The sequence below is a fragment of the Vespa mandarinia genome, chromosome 1 (assembly GCF_050613455.1).
Source record: "Vespa mandarinia isolate Hongniang chromosome 1, ASM5061345v1, whole genome shotgun sequence".
Taxonomy (NCBI): Eukaryota; Metazoa; Arthropoda; class Insecta; order Hymenoptera; family Vespidae; genus Vespa; species Vespa mandarinia.
This window is the reverse complement of record NC_140810.1, coordinates 14,310,001-14,333,264: the sequence shown is the minus strand read 5'-3', so window position 1 is coordinate 14,333,264 and position 23,264 is coordinate 14,310,001. Positions and strand designations below refer to the sequence as shown.

At 28.5% G+C, this 23,264-nt stretch overlaps 3 protein-coding genes across 7 annotated transcripts in view; 1 reads left to right on the top strand and 2 right to left on the bottom strand.

Moving 5' to 3' along the window:
• ClC-a (chloride channel protein 2) overlaps positions 1-2,995 on the bottom strand; it is a 30,784-nt gene extending 27,789 nt beyond the window's left edge. Inside the window, exon 1 of one of the 2 annotated variants that reach the window (XM_035879768.2) lies at positions 2,825-2,995. The gene's annotated coding sequence lies outside the window, so the exon portion shown is untranslated. The remainder of the gene's footprint in view (positions 1-2,824) is intronic. The other variant, XM_035879772.2, reaches the window with a different exon arrangement.
• Positions 2,996-4,026: 1,031 nt separating this feature from the next.
• Positions 4,027-6,264, bottom strand: Syb (Vesicle-associated membrane protein synaptobrevin). 4 transcript variants are annotated; one of them, XM_035879801.2, is made up of 3 exons: positions 6,128-6,264; positions 4,529-4,851; positions 4,027-4,438 (listed from the first exon to the last, which is right to left on the bottom strand). In XM_035879801.2, the coding sequence occupies exons 2-3, from the start codon at positions 4,845-4,847 to the stop codon at positions 4,380-4,382; spliced, it is 378 nt and encodes a 125-aa protein (XP_035735694.1). In that variant the 5' UTR covers positions 4,848-4,851; positions 6,128-6,264; the 3' UTR covers positions 4,027-4,379. The 4 variants fall into 4 exon arrangements, with proteins under 4 accessions (XP_035735694.1, XP_035735693.1, XP_035735695.1 ...); XM_035879800.2 differs by lacking the exon at positions 6,128-6,264 and adding an exon at positions 5,313-5,473; XM_035879802.2 differs by lacking the exon at positions 6,128-6,264 and adding an exon at positions 5,177-5,308.
• Positions 6,265-7,459: 1,195 nt separating this feature from the next.
• Positions 7,460-23,264, top strand: part of nSyb (neuronal Synaptobrevin) — a 21,929-nt gene continuing 6,124 nt past the window's right edge. Inside the window, exons 1-4 of the mRNA XM_035879737.2 lie at positions 7,460-7,621; positions 12,008-12,234; positions 12,932-13,011; positions 13,146-13,197. Of these exons, the coding sequence (XP_035735630.1) occupies positions 7,620-7,621; positions 12,008-12,234; positions 12,932-13,011; positions 13,146-13,197 (361 nt within the window). The 5' untranslated portion in view covers positions 7,460-7,619. The remainder of the gene's footprint in view (positions 7,622-12,007; positions 12,235-12,931; positions 13,012-13,145; positions 13,198-23,264) is intronic.

The following is a 23,264-nucleotide window of genomic DNA, read 5'->3' as shown; positions in this document are numbered from 1 at the left end:
ACCTTTTCGAGATATAAATTTGTAATGCCATAATTTAATAAACTCTCGCTATCAGTATTATAATATATTAATATATTACATTACATTAAGAGTATAATTTAAACTTAAGAGAACATTAAAAACTTTGTAAACGAATAAATAATTTTATAATGATAAAATGAAATAAAATTTTTTAAATATAAATATATATATATGTATTATTGAGTATGTGTACTTAATTATGTGACTTTGAAGTTACATGCCATTATAAAGAGTTAATGCATAACCTCTCGATATTGATTAATTCGCGAATATATTATATTATATTATACATATATATATATATATATATATATATATATATATATATATATAAAATTGCTGTCATTAACAAGACGATATTAACTATTTCGCGTAGTAAAAGTTATTTATTTATTTACCCTCTATTATTTCTATTTTACTCGATCGACAATCCTTTTTTTCTAACGCACTATAACGTATCTAAAGAATAAAAAATATTAACGTTCACGATTGAATCTATCCGATAACGGAGTCGATTGGTTTTACCGGTAAACAAACCGAAAGAGAGAACTTTCCAGACGATCTGAACTTTTCGAAAGCAATGACGTTAATAAATTAATCAATAGATTCATTCAAATAATTCATTCTCGGTAACGATAACGTTTATTTTTTTCCAAAAGAAGACAGAGAGAGAGAGAGAGAGAGAGAGAGAAAGAGAGAGAGAGAGAAAGAGAGACAGAGTACATCTTTTATCAACTAACAAATATATTTTCAAAATATCAATTATACGAATGTATTAAAGAAAAGTTGTTGATTTGGAAAAGGAAAAAAAAAGATAAGAAATTTGTGAACATTCGTATTCTACGTCTTAAAAAAAAAAAAAAGAAAAAAAAAAGAAATGTTTTACTGATTATTAAATATATGTACTTGCAATGTTTTAAATCTACTAATGCATTTAAGAAAATCTGTAAACATAAAATATTTATATATATGTATATATACAGAGCAAATTAGAACAAAAAGATATTTTTAAACACTCACGTTCTATGTATTGAAAAAAATAACATGTTCTTCCGATCACCGAGCGTATTTTCAACATATCAATTATGTAAATATATTATGTAAATATATAAAAATTTTAAACAACAATAAGAATTTTTAAACGCGCGCGTTTTACCCATTAAAAAAGAATAAAACGTTCTACCGATTACCGAATATATCTTCAATATTTTAATTCTATGAACGTATTAAAAAAAAATCTGTAAATATATGTAAAGAACCAAAAAAAAAAAAAATTTTAAACACTCGCGTTCTACATATTAAAAAAAAAGTTTTTGCTAATATATACCATCAATATATCGTAAATTCTACGAAAGTATCAAGATTTTTTTTTTCAATATTCAAAAAAAGAAAAAAAAAAGATAAGAAATATGTGAACACTTGCGTTTTGTGTTAAAAGAAAAAAGGAAGAAGAAAAAGAAGAAGAAGAAGAAGAAAAAAAAAGAATAATGTTGACCTTATCGATTCGGAGGATGATATTAAAAGCTTTCGAAAAATCGCTTTCGTGCTTCCGTACGTTCTCATTTCGAAACCTATTGAAATCTCACGGCTTTTCTATTTAACGATAAACTCTCTTCCTTCAAACAAAGTACACAAGAAAATGGATTTACGAAAAAATTCACAGAGAACACACAGTGACGTTTAATAATTCGTTCTAATGTTACTGTCATCAAAACGACGCGTGTCTCGACGACCCAAACAATAACATTCGAATAGTTTCAATCACGATCTTTCTCTCTCTCTATTAAAAAAAATAAAATCGATCAGAAATAACGATTCGATTCCGACGAAAAAATTATTATTCTTTATTTCTTTCTTTCTATCTTTCTTTCTTTCTTTCCCTCGCCAATTATTCTGCGTTACTGAACCCCGAACGTAAGAGACTAGTTTCGAATTTACGAATAAGCAGCACTATCTGGTGGTATCGGTCGTTACTATATTGCCTTGGTATGTGTGTGTATATATTCTTTCGTTTATTTCAACACTTTGATATCAATTCGAATGAATCAAAGTTAGAATTTATTGTTTATCATCACAAGGACGAATAACATAATTTTTTCTACCTGCATACATAAGTATAATATTATAATATTGTACAAATTTGATTAATATTTTCCTATCTCAATGATTGTTTACGTTATAATAAAAGTTTAGAATAAAAAAAAAAAAAAGAAGAAAACGTCTAATTAATCAGAACTATGACTCATGCTAATAACAAATAATAAAGGATAACTACGTATATGCATATAAGTTTTTATAATAATAATAAAAGTAAATCACAAGTTTTTGACGGCATATATATATATAGATATATATATTTATACGTATACATATATATATATACATGTATATATATGTATATAGTATATAATATATAATATATAATATATAATATACAATATATAATATAATATTTAATATATTATGCAATATATATTATATATACGCATATATATATATATATATATATATTATAATATATATATATATGCGCATAATGTATAAAAAATTCGAAAAAGCTTAGAAAAATTAAGGACCCGGGGGTAGAAGAAAGAGAGCTTAGGTATAACCTTCGATCGGTTGAATGAAATAACCGGTCGATCTCTTAGAAAAAGAAGAAAAAAACGATGCTGAAAGAACCCGTCGAAAGGGTGAAAGAAAGAGATAGAGATAGAGAGAATCGTGCTGGTATTCGTTTACTCGTTTACTACAACGCGAATTCAGATTCAGATAATAAATACAAAACTTCTTATTATTTACTTGCCGGTAATTTTAAGACGCTTCTAATATATCGTTATCGAGATCACGATTTATAATGAGTACAAACAAGAATAAAAAAGAAAAATAGATGCGGAAAATACGTATAAACGCCGCGACACGGCTCGCGTGCCGCATCTGACTGTCCGGCCGGACGGTCGCGAGCCGACTGATAGATAGGTATATGTATGAATGTGGGCGGCTGAGATTTCTACCGAAGTTTTTTGCGGGAAAATCAAAATCCTCGAACGCACAGCGTACGGATAACTGCGGCTAATTGACGATACGTTTTTCTTCGAATATCATCGGACAATGTACGATCGTTTCCGTCTAATTAACTTGTTTCAATAGAAAAAACAATCATTGATGATTGATTTTAAGACACGTTTTTAAAATTCATTCCGTGAATTTTCTTTTCGCTCACTAACACTCCACCATCTACGATCTTTTGTATATTTTGAATGAAAACTATTTAACGATAGAACGAACAGGTAAACGATATCTTTTTCGCAATTATTATCTCATATGACACGAGTCTTTAATCGATTATTTTAACGTCATGTGATCTAGCTAATATCTTAGATAAATATTTGTCATTCTTATGAACCGCATTGCCTTTTTCTTTCATTTTTTTTTTTCTTTTCTTTTTTTAGCCACATCGGAATTTTTCATCGAGTTTATTTTAATGGTTAACGCTTTCCTACTGTGTTCCCCTCCTTGAATTATTATCTTTTTTTCATTCTTTTTTTTTGCAGATTCTTGACTATTTTCATTTGATCGTTAAATTCCTCGTTTACATTTACACTATACTTTAACATTATTGATTTGACTCTGAACAAATATCCTAACAAAAAGATTCGACTGTTGAGTTATTTTTATTCGACAAAAGTAGCGAGACGCTAAATGTTCGTCGAAGGCACTAATTTCGTTTACTACGTGACATTTTTAACGATCGAGGCCAAACTGTTAGTAATTACTTTTTGGACCTTGAAAGTATTACGTTGTATATACGAATATTATCTATAAAGTGTACATGTAAAATATTATAGTTAATAATTCGTATTGTACTTTTAAATTGACATTTTATATGCATATAATTATGCATATAAATGTCTCAAATGAAACAGTCATCGTATATTAACAGAAACTTCTTAACGATATAAAGGATAAGATTATAGGTATACAAAACGTATATAAGAGTCACATCAAAAGAGTATAAACATTATATATTATATATCCTCGATAAACATACAATAAGCATTGCAACGACATAAAACACTTCAGTATCTTTTAACATTGATATTATTTTTAAAAAGGCCACCCATATTAATACTGTATTTAATATACAATTTGTGCGATCATATAGATTAAGTCTCAAAAATATGTGTATCATTTTTATCCCTGAATTGTGTTATAAACCAGTTCATACATTAGATTTACATTGAAATTTGTTCTATCATTATAACCTGTACATATTCTTGTCAGATAAACTTCATTAATAATATAATTCAAATATTCGAATATTCGACAAATATGATAAGTTATGTTACCCTTAAACAACATTATGAGCCTTCAGATGCATTAGAATGTTCAGATTCTGAAGAATTCGGTACAGCTGAGTCTATTAATGACACAAATGATGGAAGATGGAAAGATTATTTAAGTCAAAAAGAAATCGTGTTTTATAGTAATAAAATAATGCTATACTCACATATAATAATGATCAAGATCACAACACATATAATACCAATGATGATCATCATCTTAAGGTTTTTCCACCAATATTTTCTTTTAAGTTTACCAGCTTGTTGTTCAAACTGTGTCGCACCTTGTTGTAATGCATCAGCTCGATTTTCAAGCTCTGACAATTTTTGATCTCTCTCCAATACTCTCTCTACATTAACTTTCATTATTCCCACCACTTCGTTAATCTCAGCCTGTGTTTGCTGTAGCTTTTTGCTAGATGCTGCCTGCTGCATATTCCGTGGCCCACCAATTTCAACTTCTGTAGAATTCCCGACTCCATCCATATTTCTAAGATGGATGAAATTAGAGAAAGAAAAAATGCTTTATGAATAAAATCTTACTATACAATTTTGTGAATATTATTATGATATTAGATTATTATATCTATGAGAAATCTAAAAACAATTCGAATCTCTTTGAGAATATCACAGTTTATGTAATACTTAATCGTTGAAGGTGAAATAATTTACATTAATTTGCAAGAACAACGCCCATAACCTATCTAGCAAGTACATATTTGCTAATGAACGATTGAAATATTGCTATATTACTTTATCGTAAAAACAAACAATCTAAAAGAAAACAGATCTAGCAGGTAAACGGGTATTCGCACCATATTAAGATACTTTGCCCAAATAAGTATTTCCGATTGTCGTGTCAAACGATGAACTTTATAAAAACAATTTCAAATGCCAAAACTTTTTCAAACGATATTAATTATTATTGTTTTTATATACATATATACTTACACGTATTATAAATGCTAGAAATCAACGTAAAGAAAAAAAAAAGACAAAAAAACACACGCAATTATACCCGGCTACGAAAAATTCCACAATTTTACGTCAACGACGAGTATGGTTTACAATAGTATGACACATAAAATGTAAGATGGCGTGATACTAATGATAAAGATATAACGCACAATGTTTGCGTTATTAAAAAAAGATAAACGTTGTCGTGACAGAATGTACAAAAAAAAAAAAAAGAAAAATTTAGAAGAAATACATTATATAAAGGAAACAAAATACTACTGTATAATTATAAATATGTATATATGTATAAATTTATACACATTATTATCTCTATGAATTTTTTTTTCATATTATTACCGACTGTTTTTAAAATTGCAAACATGTAAAACGTAACGCAACTGGTACCATCTTACAAAGAAAAATAACTTCAGATAAATGACGATAGGTGGCGTTGACAGTTCTCAAATCTAGTTAAAAAAAATCTAAATGCGATCGATAGAAACATACTAAAGTAATAATGAAATTATCTTTTCCTATGTCTATACAATATATTTTTTAATAATTTTATTTTTTCTCGCATTCATCAAAAATTAATAAATAATGTAAAATCTAAGTTCATCGTTTAAAATCAAAGAAAATCGAATCAAAATACCTAAATCGAGTATTTGTAATAAAATATATACGAAATAAGATTCTTTGAAAAATATAAAGCGTAAATATACATATACATATAAATATATATGTATATATTTTAAAAATTTATCGTTTTTTAAATTAATTAAAAAAAAAATAAATTAAAAATTACTCACCGTTATACGCATCCATGATTGACTTATTTTAGTTAACAATCACGTAGACACTAGTATGTATCAAAGTTCTACGTAGAACTCGATAGTGACTTCGCGACGAAAATCGCGACAAGTGCATAAATAGAAGATCTTGCGGTTGATCCTGCGCATAAAGACATCGCATTCTTGATCAGGACCGTACGAAAGTAGATCACTAATTCTACTGACATCTTTAATCTTTAATCTTTAATCGTAAAAAAAAATAAATAATTATTTTATTCTATCAAATCATCGTTAATTTTTTCATAAAAATTTATCCATTTTTATTATTGTATATGTTATTTTTTTTATTATCTTAATAAAAATCTAAATTTATTTCGTTTTATGATAATAAAAGAAACATTTTTAATAAAAGAAACATATATATATATATATATATATATATATATATATATCAAATTCGTATATTATAAAATATAAAAGAAAATATTAAATATTAAATTATATTACAAAATATATACATAAAAAGTTGTGTTTCATACAATTTGAAAACTTAAAAATCTGTAAAAAAAATTATATATATTACAATGATATACTGGTATTTTATATAACAAAAAAAAAACAAAAGAAAACGAATAATATGAAAGTAATCTATTCTGTCGTTCATCGAAATCAATTAATTCCAAAATAAAAATCTTTTTTACATCGTTTAATTTCACAAAAGATGATGCACACAAACGAAAGGAAAGAAACACATAAAAAGAAAGAAAAGAAAATTCTTATAAATCATTATCGTATAGTAAATCATTATCGTATCGACACAGGGCTTGAGACGAACTTTATTACGTACCTGCATTATACCTCAGCGGGGTGTGTTCGCGCATGGGGGTTGATACGACGGGGGCGGCTTTTATTGACTGCATATTACGTTGCGCCTGCGCAGTATGTCGCACTCTAACGCGATATTTGATTCTATCGAACATTAACCATCGATTCTCTGATTTTACGCGGAAATTTCAAATTTCTTCATTGTATAAGATCGTACAAGAAACGAATTGCTGATTAAAAAATCGTATCACCTTAATCGATAACACGTGAAATATATGATTTTATTATGATATTATTGAAATAACGAAATTTTCGTTGATATATTGAAAAACATTTGTTCGAATTTAACACGAAGGGAAGCACATTGAGGGATAAGAGGACACAGAGGGGTAAGGACTAACGAAAAAGGAAAGGGAATCGAACAGTCGATTCGAGATGTCGTTTCGAGCTCAGTTCGATATATATCGAGAGAGAGAGAGAGAGTGAGAGAGAGAGAGAGAGAGAGAGAAAGAACGGTGTGTCTGTCTGTGCTTGGAAATTTTATCAATACCACGGTTATCTAGTCCGCCACTGGCAGAGTCGCTCGCGAAATCTACGGGCTCGACGTCCGACGACGGGGTGGCGCAAAGGCTCGAGAATAGGCCGTGAGAAGTAGAGAAAAGGACAGGAGCGAAAGAGAACGAATATGTGAGTAATTATCGATATTAAAAAATTAATAAAAAAAGAAAATTAAAGAAAAAAAAAAAAAGAAAAAGTTTATTTCGTTTGTTTGAACGTTCGAACGCGTTTTTAACACGTACGACGCCCATCGTACTAAAACTGGATGGTTTCCTCTTAATTGGTTCATTATTCGTTCCTAGCCTTTAATTACTCATTGGCTACGTATACCACACACGCACATATATATATATATATATATATGTACGTACTTACGTCAAAACGAATGGAATTGTTTTAAAGAACGATTTACGTGGAAACTCTTTTACTAGGGCAAGTCGGTGAAAACAAAATGAGTGTTATATAAAAGATATATAAAGAGAAATTCTTCGTTTTATATCTACATAAGTTGATGCCATTGTCCAAGAGAAGAAAAAAAAGTTAAAAGAAAAAAAGAGAAAAGGAAAAAAGTAGTTCTATTGCAGAGAGAAACAATCGTTATTTGACATCCCTTCTCAGTGATGACGCATTTAGCTGGTCAGAATTTTCGATCGATTCTTGCTGACGAGAATCTGATTGGAAGCCTTTCGATAAGACTTTCTCATCAATTCTAAGACTGTAGTTTCTTCGAGAACATTTTCTTCTTTCTCTCTCTCCTTCTCTCTCTCTCTCTCTCTCTCTCTCTCTCTCTCTTTCTCTCTCTCTTTCCTTCTTTCTCTTTCCTTGTTCATTGTCTTTATATCTTCATCCATATTATTTGTCTTCATTCTTTCTTTAAGCGACACTTCAAATCGATCTTTCATATTATGACACTGTTTTGAGCTCTATCTAAATTTCGATAAACGAATAAACCTAAAATGCAATGAGAAAACGTTCTCTTTATTTTCGTGGCCTTCGTTGTCGTATAGCAATCGATCCACTCACATACGAGAGATCCATCCGCAGCACGTTAATGGAATTTCCAATAGACTGCACGGTCTCAAGCTCGAACCACTTTTACCGTCTCAACCATGAAGTACGTCGTCTTAAAGACGAAAAGGCTACTTTCTTTTCTTACCCTTACCGTTAGATCCTCTTCGACATTGTCTTTTAACGAAAAATAAGATTAGAGTAACGATCTTCTTCTAATAATATCTTCGAAATATTCTATCGGTACAAATGTCATACAAAGAATCGATCGATCTTTGTATGTCGACGTTATTTATTTTATTTTAATATGGAACAGATTACAAATTAAAAAATAATAATATCATCGTAGTTCATAGGTATTACGTTAAAGTCATCATCTGGTAAAAAATTAGAACAAAACAAAACAAAATATATAATAATTAAATGAATAAATAAAAAAAGACAACAAAAAAATGGAGAAGACTCTAAGAAAAACAAACAACTAAAAAGAAAAAAGAATCGATCCTCGTAGACCCGTCTATACTCCTAGCCGATGTTTCTATATTTAGATAAATCGATGATGAACGCGCATTTAACAGCAATGTCCTACGACTGGATCGTGAAAAAGAAATATGTGCCTCGAATGTAATATATGTATGTATGTATGCATGTATGTATTGTACGTATATAAACGCTATGAGTGGGAGTAAACGATATCGTAGGAACGTTTCGTCATTGAAAAGTTACCTATTCTTTTTTTTTACGTAGAAACTTATGCTCGTTTTTTGTTACTATAAATAATATGTCCTTCGATTACAATATATACATATATATATTATATATATATATATATATTAATTAATAATGTAATTTAATACTTAATTGATCAATATTAATACAATTTATAATTAATATTATACAACCCAAAAAAATTGTAATAATTATTATTTTTTTGTTTTTTCTTCTTTTTCTTTTTTTTTCCATTGATAAAAAAATGAACGAATAAAATATTTTCTTTTTTTTTTTCTATCCTTCAATTACAATTATTCTAATCGAATAACTTTGTATTTAATCAAATAACTTTTATACCTAAGAGTAGCAACGCGATCAATATATTAATACGATTATCGAACTTTCGTGTTGTTCTTTTTACATTACTATAGATCTATTTTTGTTGTACTTTTTCTCACTGCTAGTTCTTCGTTGACGTACTTACATGTCACGTTAATCTTATTAAATGTCTATCCTGTTTACGGATATACAGTAAGAAATATGATTAACTTTTTGGTCATGTTCTCTCTCTCTCTCTCTCTCTCTCTCTCTCTCTTTCTTTTTCTTTTTCTTTCTCTTTCTCTTTCTATCATACTCGAATATATGTATACTCGATGATCGATCGCGGCTGTTGCCACTTGGTTCTTCAATTGGTCACCAAAAATAAAACCACTCTGAACGTTTTTTAATCTATCGATGTATAAGTACGTCTTCGTTTAGTCGTCGTTCTCTTCAAATTGTTCATGTTTCCGTAGTTTAAAATTAATTAAGAAGATGTTCATTAATCAAAAGAAAAAAAAAAGAAAAAGAAGGGAAAAGAACGAAAAAAGGAAATAAAACTTACAATATAAAAATGATATTGTTATGATTAAAACGATAATCTCTGGATCAGAGTACAGGAAGAATTTGATAAAAATTCGATAAAAATTCGAAGAATTGGATAAAATCAATCTAGATTATTATAAAAGATTAATACGAAATTATGGCACGAAGAATGTTTACAGTAATAATTTTATTTTTGTTTACAGTAATAATAATATTAATTATTGAATAAATATTGGGTACAAAAACAAGTATAACGTATTTATGATAATGGACGATATGAAAAATAAAAAGAAAATGATATTTACAAATTGTACATAGATACAATTGATTTTCATGAAATATTTAATTAGCTACGTATATTACAATATGTTATAGTTTAGAAATATATTTTCAAAATGTAATTATGTGCAATAATTACATATGTTTTCAAAAATGTATCAATGCGTTCAACTTTGATCCGTTATTGTAAGTACGGATTGATCGGTAATTCGAAATTATCGAAATTTTTATTTAATTAATCATTTTCCCAAATGATATTTTTTTTTTCTATTCGAGAGAAAGTTAAATATTCACCCTAATTACATATAACACAATGAAAACAGAAACCTAACAGCTTTGTCGTCGAGAGCGTAATATGCACGGTACGATCATTATCTCAACATAAACTCTAGGATAATGAAATTAACATCGCCGGCAGGTATTTGAGAAAAGGTCTCGTCGTGTGTAAAAGGTCAAACGTTACGGTGAAAAAAAAAAAGAAAAACCCTATAAAAGAAAATACTTCGAAAATAGATGACTTGTCGTCGGAAACCGTAGTGGTATCTTTCAAAAATTTTAATTAACAAGTTCATCGTAACAATGAAACAATTTATCCGATCTATCGCGTGTTTATCAAAATGGAAAACAAATACCATCGGGTTTAGACATTAATAAATAATATTTGCAAGTAAGATCGGATTATTATTTTCTTTTTTGATGTAGAAACCGTGTCGCGAACTTCGACCTTTTGAATATAACGTTAAGATGGTGCCAATATGGCCTGACTAAAACAGTTTGACAAAATTATTGAATCTTGCTATATTACCTATGTTCAGAAAAAGAAAAATTGACTATGAAATATACAACATTTTATGATGTATACAATGAATTTTGATTGTGAAATAATAGTTAACAATTTTAAATTATTAAAATCCTATAATTTTATATAAAAATAACAATTGCTTATGTAAATATATTTAACGAAGTGTATTACATATATTAAATATATTAATAATAATTATAAGTGATTAAATATATCTGTTATGATGCAATTAAAATTTAACACAGGACTATAAGTCAGAATTTTGTAAAATGTAAATAGATAGATAGATAAATGAATGGATGAATTCATAGATACAATTTTTATATGTAAATAGATAAAGAAACAATGTTGTAAAATGCAAACGGATATATAGATACATAGATAAATAAATAGATAAGAAAAATAGGTAGATAGATAGATAAATGAATGAATGTAAAGAATTTTGTAAAATATAAATAGAAATAGATAAATAGACAAATGGATAAATAAATGGGTAGAAATAATTTTGTAAAATGTGAATGGAGATATATAGATTGTGAATGGAGATACACAGATAAATAAATGGATAGATAAATAGATAGAAACAATTTTATAAAATGCAAATAGATAGATAAATAAATCGATAGGAGAGATAGATAGATAAATGGATAGATGGATGAATAGATAAAAACAATTTTGTACAATGTAAATAAATTGATGGATAAGATAAATGAATGGATGGAAACGATTTTGTAAATTATAAATAGATAAATAGATAGATGGTAAGATAAATAAATAGATAGATGGTAGAATAAATAAATAGATAGATGGCAGGATAAATAGATAGACATAAGATAAATAACATTTTTCAGGGCCACCGAAGGCGGTTTGGCGCCGGATGCCGCGGGTGCTGGCGTGGGTGCAGGTGCAGGAACCGATGGAATTGTCGGTGGTCCTAGGACGCCTCAGCAGATCGCCTCGCAAAAGCGACTGCAGGCGACGCAGGCGCAGGTAGATGAGGTCGTCGACATTATGAAGACGAATGTTGAGAAGGTCCTTGAACGTGATCAAAAGCTTTCCGAGCTTGATGATCGAGCAGGTAAGTTGCTCACTTATCATTAAACTTTCTCTGTTTCAACAAAATCCCTATGACTAATCCCTGGAATTTCTATATAAGTATATATAAATATAATAATACAGGAAGACATCATTTCATTATATCAAATATATACTTCGATGGAAAAGAATTTTTTCCCAATATTTTTGAAAATGAAGAATCACATTCTTTCTGCGATTCAATTATTTAAATCCATTATATTAATCCTTAAAATCTCTATATATATACATTCAAGGTATTTCAGTCAAATTGTTTTTTCAAAGTTTTGCAAATATATACCTATTCAAAATTTTCTAGATGAAATTATAATCCATACAAAACTATAATATAATAGTTTATATGTTTTCATAGTGGTAAAAATCAAATTAACTTTTTTTATCTAACTCTATAATCAAGATATGTTTGTGCATGTGCGCGCGATTCCTATTTAACCGCACGCGCCGATATATCGATTATCGTGACGTTATTCTCTCGAATCGATACTAATTTCGAGTTAGGTACCGGCTGACCGGCTTCGATAATTCGTTTCATCGCACCGCGTGCAGCCTGGCTAAACAAATCGTTTACTATACTTTTGGACCGTACTAATCGTTCCGTTCCATTCAAAGAAACCACTGAGGCCATAATGTTCTCTTATTATCGATATTATCGATCCCTACTTTTCTTTTCTATTTTGCAGACGCACTTCAGCAAGGAGCGTCGCAATTTGAACAACAAGCGGGAAAACTGAAAAGGAAGTTCTGGTTACAAAATTTAAAGGTAATTCAATATTTTTCTTTGATCGTCTTTTTCATTTATTCATTTATTTTTTTTTTTTCATTTGAAAATTTGTTTTCATCGTTATTTATTATTAAATGACAAGATTAATTTTATGATATTTTCTTTTTCAACAGATGATGATCATCATGGGCGTCATCGCACTCATTATATTGATCATTATAGTTGGTAAGTATTCCTTATATATACATTACGATCAACGCTATAACATTGCCACTATAACTGTCCACACACAAACGCACATATATATATATATACTTATACATTATATATATATATATATATGTGTGTATATATGTAAAGTGTGTCGGTGATAAAATATATATGTTGGTGGTATTTCAGTGTTCTTTGTCATTGATATATCGAACGACTAATTTAGTGCTCGTGAAGTAACTCTTTTCAAGTATCATAAATTATATATACTTGGATTGACGTATCCAATGTATAGAAACTTTTGTCTTATTTTCTCTTTTTTTTTGTCTTCTGAAGATAAATGTTCTAAAAAAATTAAATCTTCGAGCACTTGATTTGAATCGTAAAAGCGTGTGCGTCATGTGATCTCCAAATATGAAAATAATTACAATACCTTATTTCAATTGATCGAGCTAATGCTTGAATCTGTCTCGTTCCTATATATGGTACATATACACATACACACACACATATATATACAAATGTATGTATATGTTTGTGTAACGTGCCAAATGTAACCAGGAGGCAATGTGAGTTTCGTCTGCAAAATCAAATATAATCAACGTAGTAAATACTCCGTGAACATGTAAATTTATTGAAATACATATACTATATGCACTTTATTATGTTCCCGCGTGTCAATAAATTATAGTTGAAGAGAAGAATTTTCTTTTCTTTTTTTTTTAAATGTTTTTAGGTCGCGAAAAATCGAAATATATCTGATGTTGATTAAAGGTCGATTCATACATTTCAATACGGTCTACGTTCTGATTGTTCTATGATTACAATTAACGTTATTTAATGTAAAATTAAAATCTATCAAATCCATATTATTATATATTTTCATTCATTCTCATTGTCAAATTCTCTTATTGATTTCTCAGTCATACGCAATTCCTGTAATATAAATTACGAAGTTGGAACAATCTATTGAATTGAGATTTAACTAAAATATGTGAATAGACGATAAGTCTTCCTTTTGAACAGAGATCATTCAACGTCCGCTCGTATTCCCTTATCTTGCATTCGTTCGTGCACACACATCGACACAGACGCGCGCGCACACACATACACATTCATATCATTCATATCTCCTTCGGCTTATCCCTATTCCCAAAATTAACATATTTTTTCTTCATATCATGCATAACGCTTACTCTTTAACTGCACCTTACATACTTACCATTCGTTGGCTTATTTAACTCTTTCGCACGCCTTACAATAATGATGATAATAATAATAATAATAATAATAATAATAATAATAATAATAATAATAATAATAATAATAATAATAATGATAATAATAATAATAATAATAATAATAATAATAATAATAATAATAATAATAATAATAATAATGATAACGATTATGATGATGATGATGATAAATAATGACGATGATGACGATGATAATAATATTAATAATAATATATAGCGAAATGAAACGTAACAATGAATATACATATACATATATTATCTCTCTGTCGATCTATATTTTGATTGAGAGTTTGAGAGAAGTAAACGTCAGTACATACATACGTAAGATAATTATGTTTGCACGATGTAAATAACGACGATTTTTTTAAAGCAAAATATTTTTATTGTTGCCTCGAAAGGTTACATTACATACAAAAATCGAATTCTTTATTCTTTCTTTTTTCTTTTTTTTTTTTATATTGCTATCATTTTTCCTTCACATTTCATTAGATTTGCTCGAAAAAAAACGCTTCATAAGATAATGTCCATCGTGCTTTGCTTCTCATTAGCAACAATCATAAACGTCGGAAGAAAGATATTCTATTTTTTTTTTCTTTTTTCTTTTTAATGGATCTCTTGTCATTATTATAAGGTGATATAAATCTATATATCTGTCGATCGACTCCGAAAGATTTCGATCAAATGTTAATTTATCATTCGTGAGTATCCATATTAAAAAAGAGAGATCCATATATATCATAAATAATTGTTAATACGAATCAAAATGAGAGTTGCTCACGTGGAGCATCATCTAACGTGTGATATCTCTTTGTTTCTCTTTTTCCATCTAGTGAACTTCATGTAAGCACGCTGATTGGTGGAAGAGATTTGTGTGTGAGTGTATTCGAAGGTAGAAAGCAAATCAACTGCGACATTGCGTATCATTGTTGTGTGTGTCTCTCTCTCTCTCTCTCTCTCTCTCTCTCTCTCTCTTACTATTTCTCTTTCTCTCTCTCTCTCTCTCTCTCTCTCTCTCTCTCTTACTATTTCTCTTTCTCTCTCTCTCTCTCTCTCTCTCTTACTATTTCTCTTTCTCTATTTCTCTCTGTCTCTATGTATTCACTTATCTGCCTATCTATCTCTCTCTTTTTGTCTCTCTCTCTCTCTCTCTGTCTATCTCTTTCTCTCCTTCTCTCTCCTCACTATCTTTCTCTCTATCTATCTATCTATCTGTCTGTCTGTCTCGTTTATTTCGTAGGATGTACAAAACCTATATACGAAAGCATATGTGTCATTTTCACTGTGCCCTGAAGTCCAAGAAACGAGCAAACCTTCTCTCGTCACTCTTATTAAACAAGACTTTCAACCCGCCCCCATTCCTTTCCCACTTGTCAGTCTCGCAAGAATCGATTTAAAAATCTTAAAGAAAAATACTTTCTCTCTTTCTCTTTCTCTCTCTTTCTCTTTCTCTCTCTTTCTCTCTCTCTCTCTCTCTTTATCTATCTATCTATCTATCTATCTATCTATCTATCTCTATCTGTCTCTCTTTTTCTCTGTTCGATCAATATCAATAATAAAATCGTACTCTCACGAGACTAACACTTGGATATCATCGATGTTACCTATATTATATGCCTGTAATAGCTCTCCTTTGCTAATATATCTGTCGCTATCTGTATTCTTTACACACAGAACGTCACCCTCTATATATATATATATGTATATACATATATCTACATATCTATATATCTATATATTCTTCTTTTCGAGGATCGTTGTATATTTATGAAGCGCTGATAGCTTAATTAGGAAGAATTTTCAATTAACGAGTTGGATAGCTTCACGATATTCACGCTTATACCATTGAAAAACATAACAAAAGAAAAAGAAAAATAAAAAGAAAAGCGGCCCTTCATAAATTTCCAATGATACCAGACTCCTATTTGTAATCCACGAACGTATTCAAATTTCAAATTCACACATTAGAGTGTGAATTGTCTACATCGTTAAAAAGTGATATAGACAATTATCTCGTTGTTGATACGTAAGAATATATTTTTAGAGAATTGAAAGTTTTCGTAAGAAGATCCGTCAGTTCGACGTTAATATCGTTTAAAGATTAAATCAATTCATTAAAAATAAGTCAAAGTGCAGTAAATAAAATCTCTCCGAAGGAAGATGCACAAAAAAAAAAAGAAAAAATAGTAAATAAATAAATAAAAAACTTCGCGTTTCAGAACACAATAACAATTACTACTACTACTACTACTACTATTACTACTACTATTACTATTATTACTACTACTACTATTACTATTACTACTACTACTACTACTATTACTACTATTATTGCTAATACTATTACAAGTAACAACTACTGTTTATTACTACAATCACATCCACGTCCGTGCCTTATGATATGTATTTATTGTTATATGTGTGTGTGCGTATATGTTTATCTGTAACATGTTGGTGCCTAATAACTCTTCCATTAAGTTAGTCCCAGTCGCCAGTGGTTTTCTATTTTTTGGTGGTCTTGAGAAACGTGAAATTACATAAACAACACCGTTCATAAACAACCACCGAGAAATGAAAACACGATTGTACAACGTCACTGCCATGATTTACAATAACAACAACAACACAAGTACAATCCAGTAACTACTACTATTACTACTATTACTACTATTTCTACTACTACTATTACTACTACTACTACTACTGCTACTACTACTACTGTTACTATTACTACTACTGCTACTATTACTACTACTGCTACTACTACTACTATTAATACAAAAGAAAATTAAATAAACAACAATAACGACATCGACAGCAACAAATCAGGAATATATAAGATCCAGTTTTTCTTTAAATCTCACATTATGCTCTTCGTTACGGTAAGCTACGACTTTATTCTTGCGTTTGGCGTTATTCATTTTCTATTCTTTTTTCTAACCTTTGAACGTCCCTCCAGCCCCCTTATCACTCTCTTTCTCTCTCTCTTTCTCTTTTTTTCTCTCTACTTTCTCTTTATGTCTCTTTATCTAGCCATTCCTAAACAATTAATCTTTTTTATCTTGTAAAAGTACATATATTTTCATAATTAATCCTTCTCGTTGTTACATTTTCTTTTCTTCGATTATACAAATTGATTATAAATTAAAAGCCAGTTAAATATATCCTTTGTTAGGAACAATAAATAAAAATATGTGAAGAAGTTTTATGATATCATATATCAAATATTTTAAGAAGACGGAATAAAATACCCAACTTTCCGATTGAAACGGAAATTTAATGATTTTTAATTCTTCTTACGGAATATCCTATATTTTTTTATTGTATTTTATTTAATTAGATATTTTAATTAATTATTTTTAAAAAATTATTAATTAAGTTTAGACCTAAAATTAATAATTAACTCAATATTAACTTGTGAAATATAATTATGTAGAGAGAAACAACAATACTAAACATAGTGAAACTGATCCCATAGGAAACAATTTGGTAACCGTTACATTATTAATCAAGGACCTGTTAAATGACCATGTAGATCACCAAATCTAAAGTCTTTTGATTTTTTTTATATGGGGATCTATAAAAGATAAAATATATCGAACAACATCTAGAAATTTATAAGATCTATATAAATTGTAAACGTCGTTAATCAAATAACACCTGAAATATTATAAAATGTCTAAAGAAGTATAATTACAAGATATATTGTGTATACAAGATAATGGCGAACATTTTAAACATTTATTGAATTAAGTAAGATATTTTTTTTATTATTATAAATTAATTTTTGTTTTTTTTAAATTAACAACTTCAGTAAGATGATAACTAAGCTTAATGTAAGATAGTTTCGTATGTATTTCATTACTTCATTAGTGTTTTAAAATTATACTTGTTTAATAATTTTTTAAAGATAATTGAATAAAATATTGAATTAAATAAAAAAATATACAGGATATTCCATAAGAAAAATTAAAAATCATTATACTTCCGATTAAAACGAAAGTCGGGTGTTTTAAAACATTTGACAAATGATATCATAAAACTATTCTTAATAAATTTATTTTCTATTTCTCTTAACAAATGAGATATTCAACTGGCCCTTAATTTATAATCAATCTGAATACCAATACGTATATATATATATATATATATATATATATATATATTTATATATTTATATATTTATATATTTATATATTTATATATTTATATATTTATATATTTATATATTTATATATATACGTTTATACTTTTTGTGAATATATCTATTTCTTTCGGCATGCGAACTTTTTTATTTTCCTTTATTTATATTTGCTATGTTCAACAAATTTTCAACGAAATTTCTTCGATAATATAGATTAACTATATGTTACATTTCGATAAACATTTATTATATAATAGAATATACATATTCTATAAAGCAAGAACTAAAATATTCGTTCTACTGAAATCCAATGAACTTATCTGGGACGATCTTCTATGTATACTTCCTGCTTGACATGTTTTCTGGAGCATGCGTAGAACAAGCATATATGTATGTATATCGTGAGTGTTCTCGTTAAATTGTTAAGGAATATATAAAGAAAAAAAAATATGTAGCGCATGATACTTTATTGGCAAGTATAGAATAGATAACTCCAACGTATGTATATATAAGTATGTAAAAGTAGCTAAAACAATTTGGCATGCTTCATATTTTTTACAAATATTAATTATATATATATAACATTTTATTGAATGAATAAAATGAAAAAAACAATTTGAATATAAAAGTGCCGTTCCTGTAAATCGATTTTGAAGAAAAATCGATCTACGGGATGAGCTATATAATATACCTTTTAAAGTGACACGCATTAGTGAATATGACCCAGTTGCATGTGATTGGTTAGCACGGCTAACGAATGGCTTTATACGTTGGAACGATCTATACTTACGAACTTGAGTTATGAAATGATTCATCATCGTGGACAGAAGCAACGAGCTCGCTTACTTAGTTTTTAAATTCAACGAAGTTTGACATTCTCTATCGATCCATACGATAATAGAAGTACGCGCATGTACATAGGTATATCTTTCGAAATAAGAAATAGAAATAAATATTATTTTCGGAGTATGACATTAACGACCAGCAAGCGGGTTGATAATCGTTAATTACTCGAATTCAAAGATAAAAGAGAAAATAAATAAATAAATAAATAAATAAAATAAAATAAAAAATAAAAAAGGACCGAAGAAATCTATGATACTTCAGCGTCTGTCCACGATGACTTTTGTCCGTTAACTGCATGCTACTTGAATGACGAGAATAAGAAAAAAAAATAAAAAAAATATAAAAAAAGATAATAATAATAATAATAATGACAATAATAATTATAATAAATCGGACAAGAGCGAAAAATCCAAATGCGAGAGAAGGAGAAAGACGAAAGTTTCGAATAACTTTCTAAAAAATCTTTAGAAAACAAAACGTTGTTATTCTTTTCAGCGAGCTTCACCGGTGGCAGCGACTCGCAAAACTGAACGTGCGAACGCAAGCAAAAGAAATATATAAAAAAAGATTAATAAAGAGAGAGAGGGAGAGAAAGAGAGAGAGAGAAAGAGACAGACAGACAGACAGACAGAGGAGAGAGAAGGAGAGAGAGAGAGAGAGAGAGAGGGAGAGAGAGAGAAAAAAAGAGAGAGTGAGAAAGAGAAAGATAAAAAAGGAAAAAGAAGAGGAGAAAAGAATAAAGAAGGATGGGAAGAAAAAAAAAGAAAAAGAAGATAATATAACTCAAGAAGAATGGAAAGGGTTAATGAAATAAATGAAGAGAACGTACAAGAATGAATAGGAACGCACGAGCCAAGGATACGGAAAGGAAAATGGGGAATTTTGGGGAACCTAAAGAAGAAACAAGCCGAAGTCGATCACATAAGAAGAGAAAGAGAGAGAGAGAGAGAGAGAGAGATAGTGATAGAGATAGAGACAGATAGATAGAAGGGTATAGACTTCGATATTCGATATTTTTCGTCATATAATAGAAAAATAAAAAACTTGGAACTTTATACTGTCGGAAAAAAAGAAGGCCAGCAGAACAAAATGAAAATGGTGGAGATCGATTGAATATGAAAATAACGAAGAAAGAAAGAGAGAGAGAGAGAGAAAGAGAGAGAGAGAAATTGTAGGAAAATGTTAATAGTCAACCGTATCGAATATTTTTTTATGTTACCGTTTTTCTCTACGATTTATATTATATATACATAGACATGCATGAATACTTACATAACTACAATTGGGATAGCAGAACTCAATTAATGATCTCGATGAAAATATAAATATACAACCCTCGAACGAGAATCGGTAAAAATTTTGAATATGATTAAACGATCTTCCAGCCATTTGTTATTCTCGAAATATATACTTCCTAATCGGTTTCTTTTTGTCATCTTGTCTAACGCGTGAAATCACTGGTTGAATCTCGGATAATAATAATAATAAATAATAATAATAATAATAATAATAATAATAATAATAATAATAATAATAATAATAATAGTAATAATAATAATAATAATAATAATAATAATATTTAATATTTAACACTAATTTTAATAATAATAATTTGTTCATTTTTAGTACGTAGAACGTCGCCTCGATTTTCAAAAATACGACAAATCGATTCGTCGCGACACATCGAAATTTATTATACATGCTAAGAGATTTCATTTTGGAAAAGAGATAGGAAGAAAGAAAGAAAAAGAGAGAAAGAGAGAGAGAGAATGTGTGAAAGATAACAATTTCATAACGCAATGTTTCGTTTATATTACTCTTATAGTACTCTTTTAGTCCTTGGAAAGTCTTCGATGAATCAATCAGCCCATGCGAAAGATAAATGTTACCATGTAAAAAAAAGAGTAATGAGAGAGATAAAAGAGGGACGATCGTAAAGGCATTTCTGGAAGCAAAAATTATATACAGAGTGTTCGTTAAAACTAGATAAACGTCTCGTTTCAATGAAAGCAGAAAATATCGCATATACATAGATACATACATAAATACATACATACATATATACATACATGCATATATACTTGAAAGTGTTTAGTTTATGTACGCGTATTACTGAATTGCATATCCTTTTTGTGTGTACGTGTTATACATATATATATTTATACATAAATATATAGATACATATAATACATACTTATAATATATGTGTTTATATGTTGTATGTACTTACATATGTAAGTCTCGATGATATTCTTGCTTTCTATGTCTATATCGAACTGTAAATAATATCATTTTGTTTTCACACGATTCAAGAGAGAGAGAGAGATAGAGAGAGAGAGAGAGAGAGAGAGAGAAAGAGAGAAAGCGATAAAAGGAGCATATCTGCCTTCGTCAGAAAAATGTGGCATACATATTTCGAGTAGTCTGGGGTGTCATATTATATTATAAAAAATAATAGGCAAGTAATTAACAAATGGGAAAAAAGTAAAAGGTAAAACAATAGAATAGAGAAGGAACATACGTACATACATACATAAATGCATAAAAACATAAACACATGCATATATGTACATTATATATATGGTTCAGAAAGAAAAGAATTATTTACAGATCTTATGTATACATATTAAAAATAATAATAACAATAATAATAACAATAATAATAATAATAATAATAATAATAATAATAATAAAATAAGGATAAGATAAGAATAATAATAATAATAATAATTACGATGAAGATAACTATAATTATATCAATAATAATTGTTAATAAGAACAATATAAACGATTTAAATCTGCGCAAACAGCAACACAGAAAGAGCAAAGACGAATTTGTTGTTTGGAAAGCCCCGAAATTACAAATAACACACACCGTTCTTCATTAACATTTGATCGTTTCAGCCAATAGATGTGCCCTCGAGTAATAGATAAAGATGTAAATCGAATAACATTCATATACGCACATGCATATATTATTATAAATTAATAATACGTTTATGAGATCGATCAATACCGAAATCATTGAAATTAAAAAAGAACGATTTCTTCATGCATCTATTTTCTATTTTATATTGTTAATGATCTTAGAATAATTATTTCTAATTTTCTTTCTCCCTTGATATTTGTTTCTTTCATTATTCTTTCATATTATTTTCTATCACTTTTTCAAGGTGATTTAGCAATAATTTTCCTTGCTACTTGAACGAATAATAATTTATAAAAAATATTTGATCATGACGAGATATCTCTCTCTCTCTTTCTATCCATATATATATATGCACACATATATATTTTTACACACAACATCGTGTAAAAGAAACACGTTCAAAAAAGTCTTTTCTTTCATCAAGTTCTTGGTCATAATCGATCATTACAACAATATTACAATAATATTACGCGAACAAACGTGTTATGAGCAAATCGGATAGGTTCAGTGAACGTGCGGGTGCCATTTTGAATCGACCATTTCATCTTGGTCTCTTTTAAATGTACACACACACATATATATATTTATAATTATTAATATTTATATATATGTACTAATCGAAAGATCGTCTTGACGTCGATAAGGATATCGTTTTAAAAAAGAAAAGAGAAGAAATGGTTTTACGTTAAGAAAAAAGAAAAAAAATGAAAAAAAGTAATAGATTCATAATATATCATTTTTTTTTCTAATATATACAGAATGTCCATTCATAGACGTTCAAGTAAATTATCTTCTCATTGGTTAAAGTTAAAAGAAAATTTATTGAAACAAATTTTCATGGCTCTGAGCAAGTTATAATATACATTTAAACATTGTTTCTTTTTACTCATAATCTTCTCTAGTTATG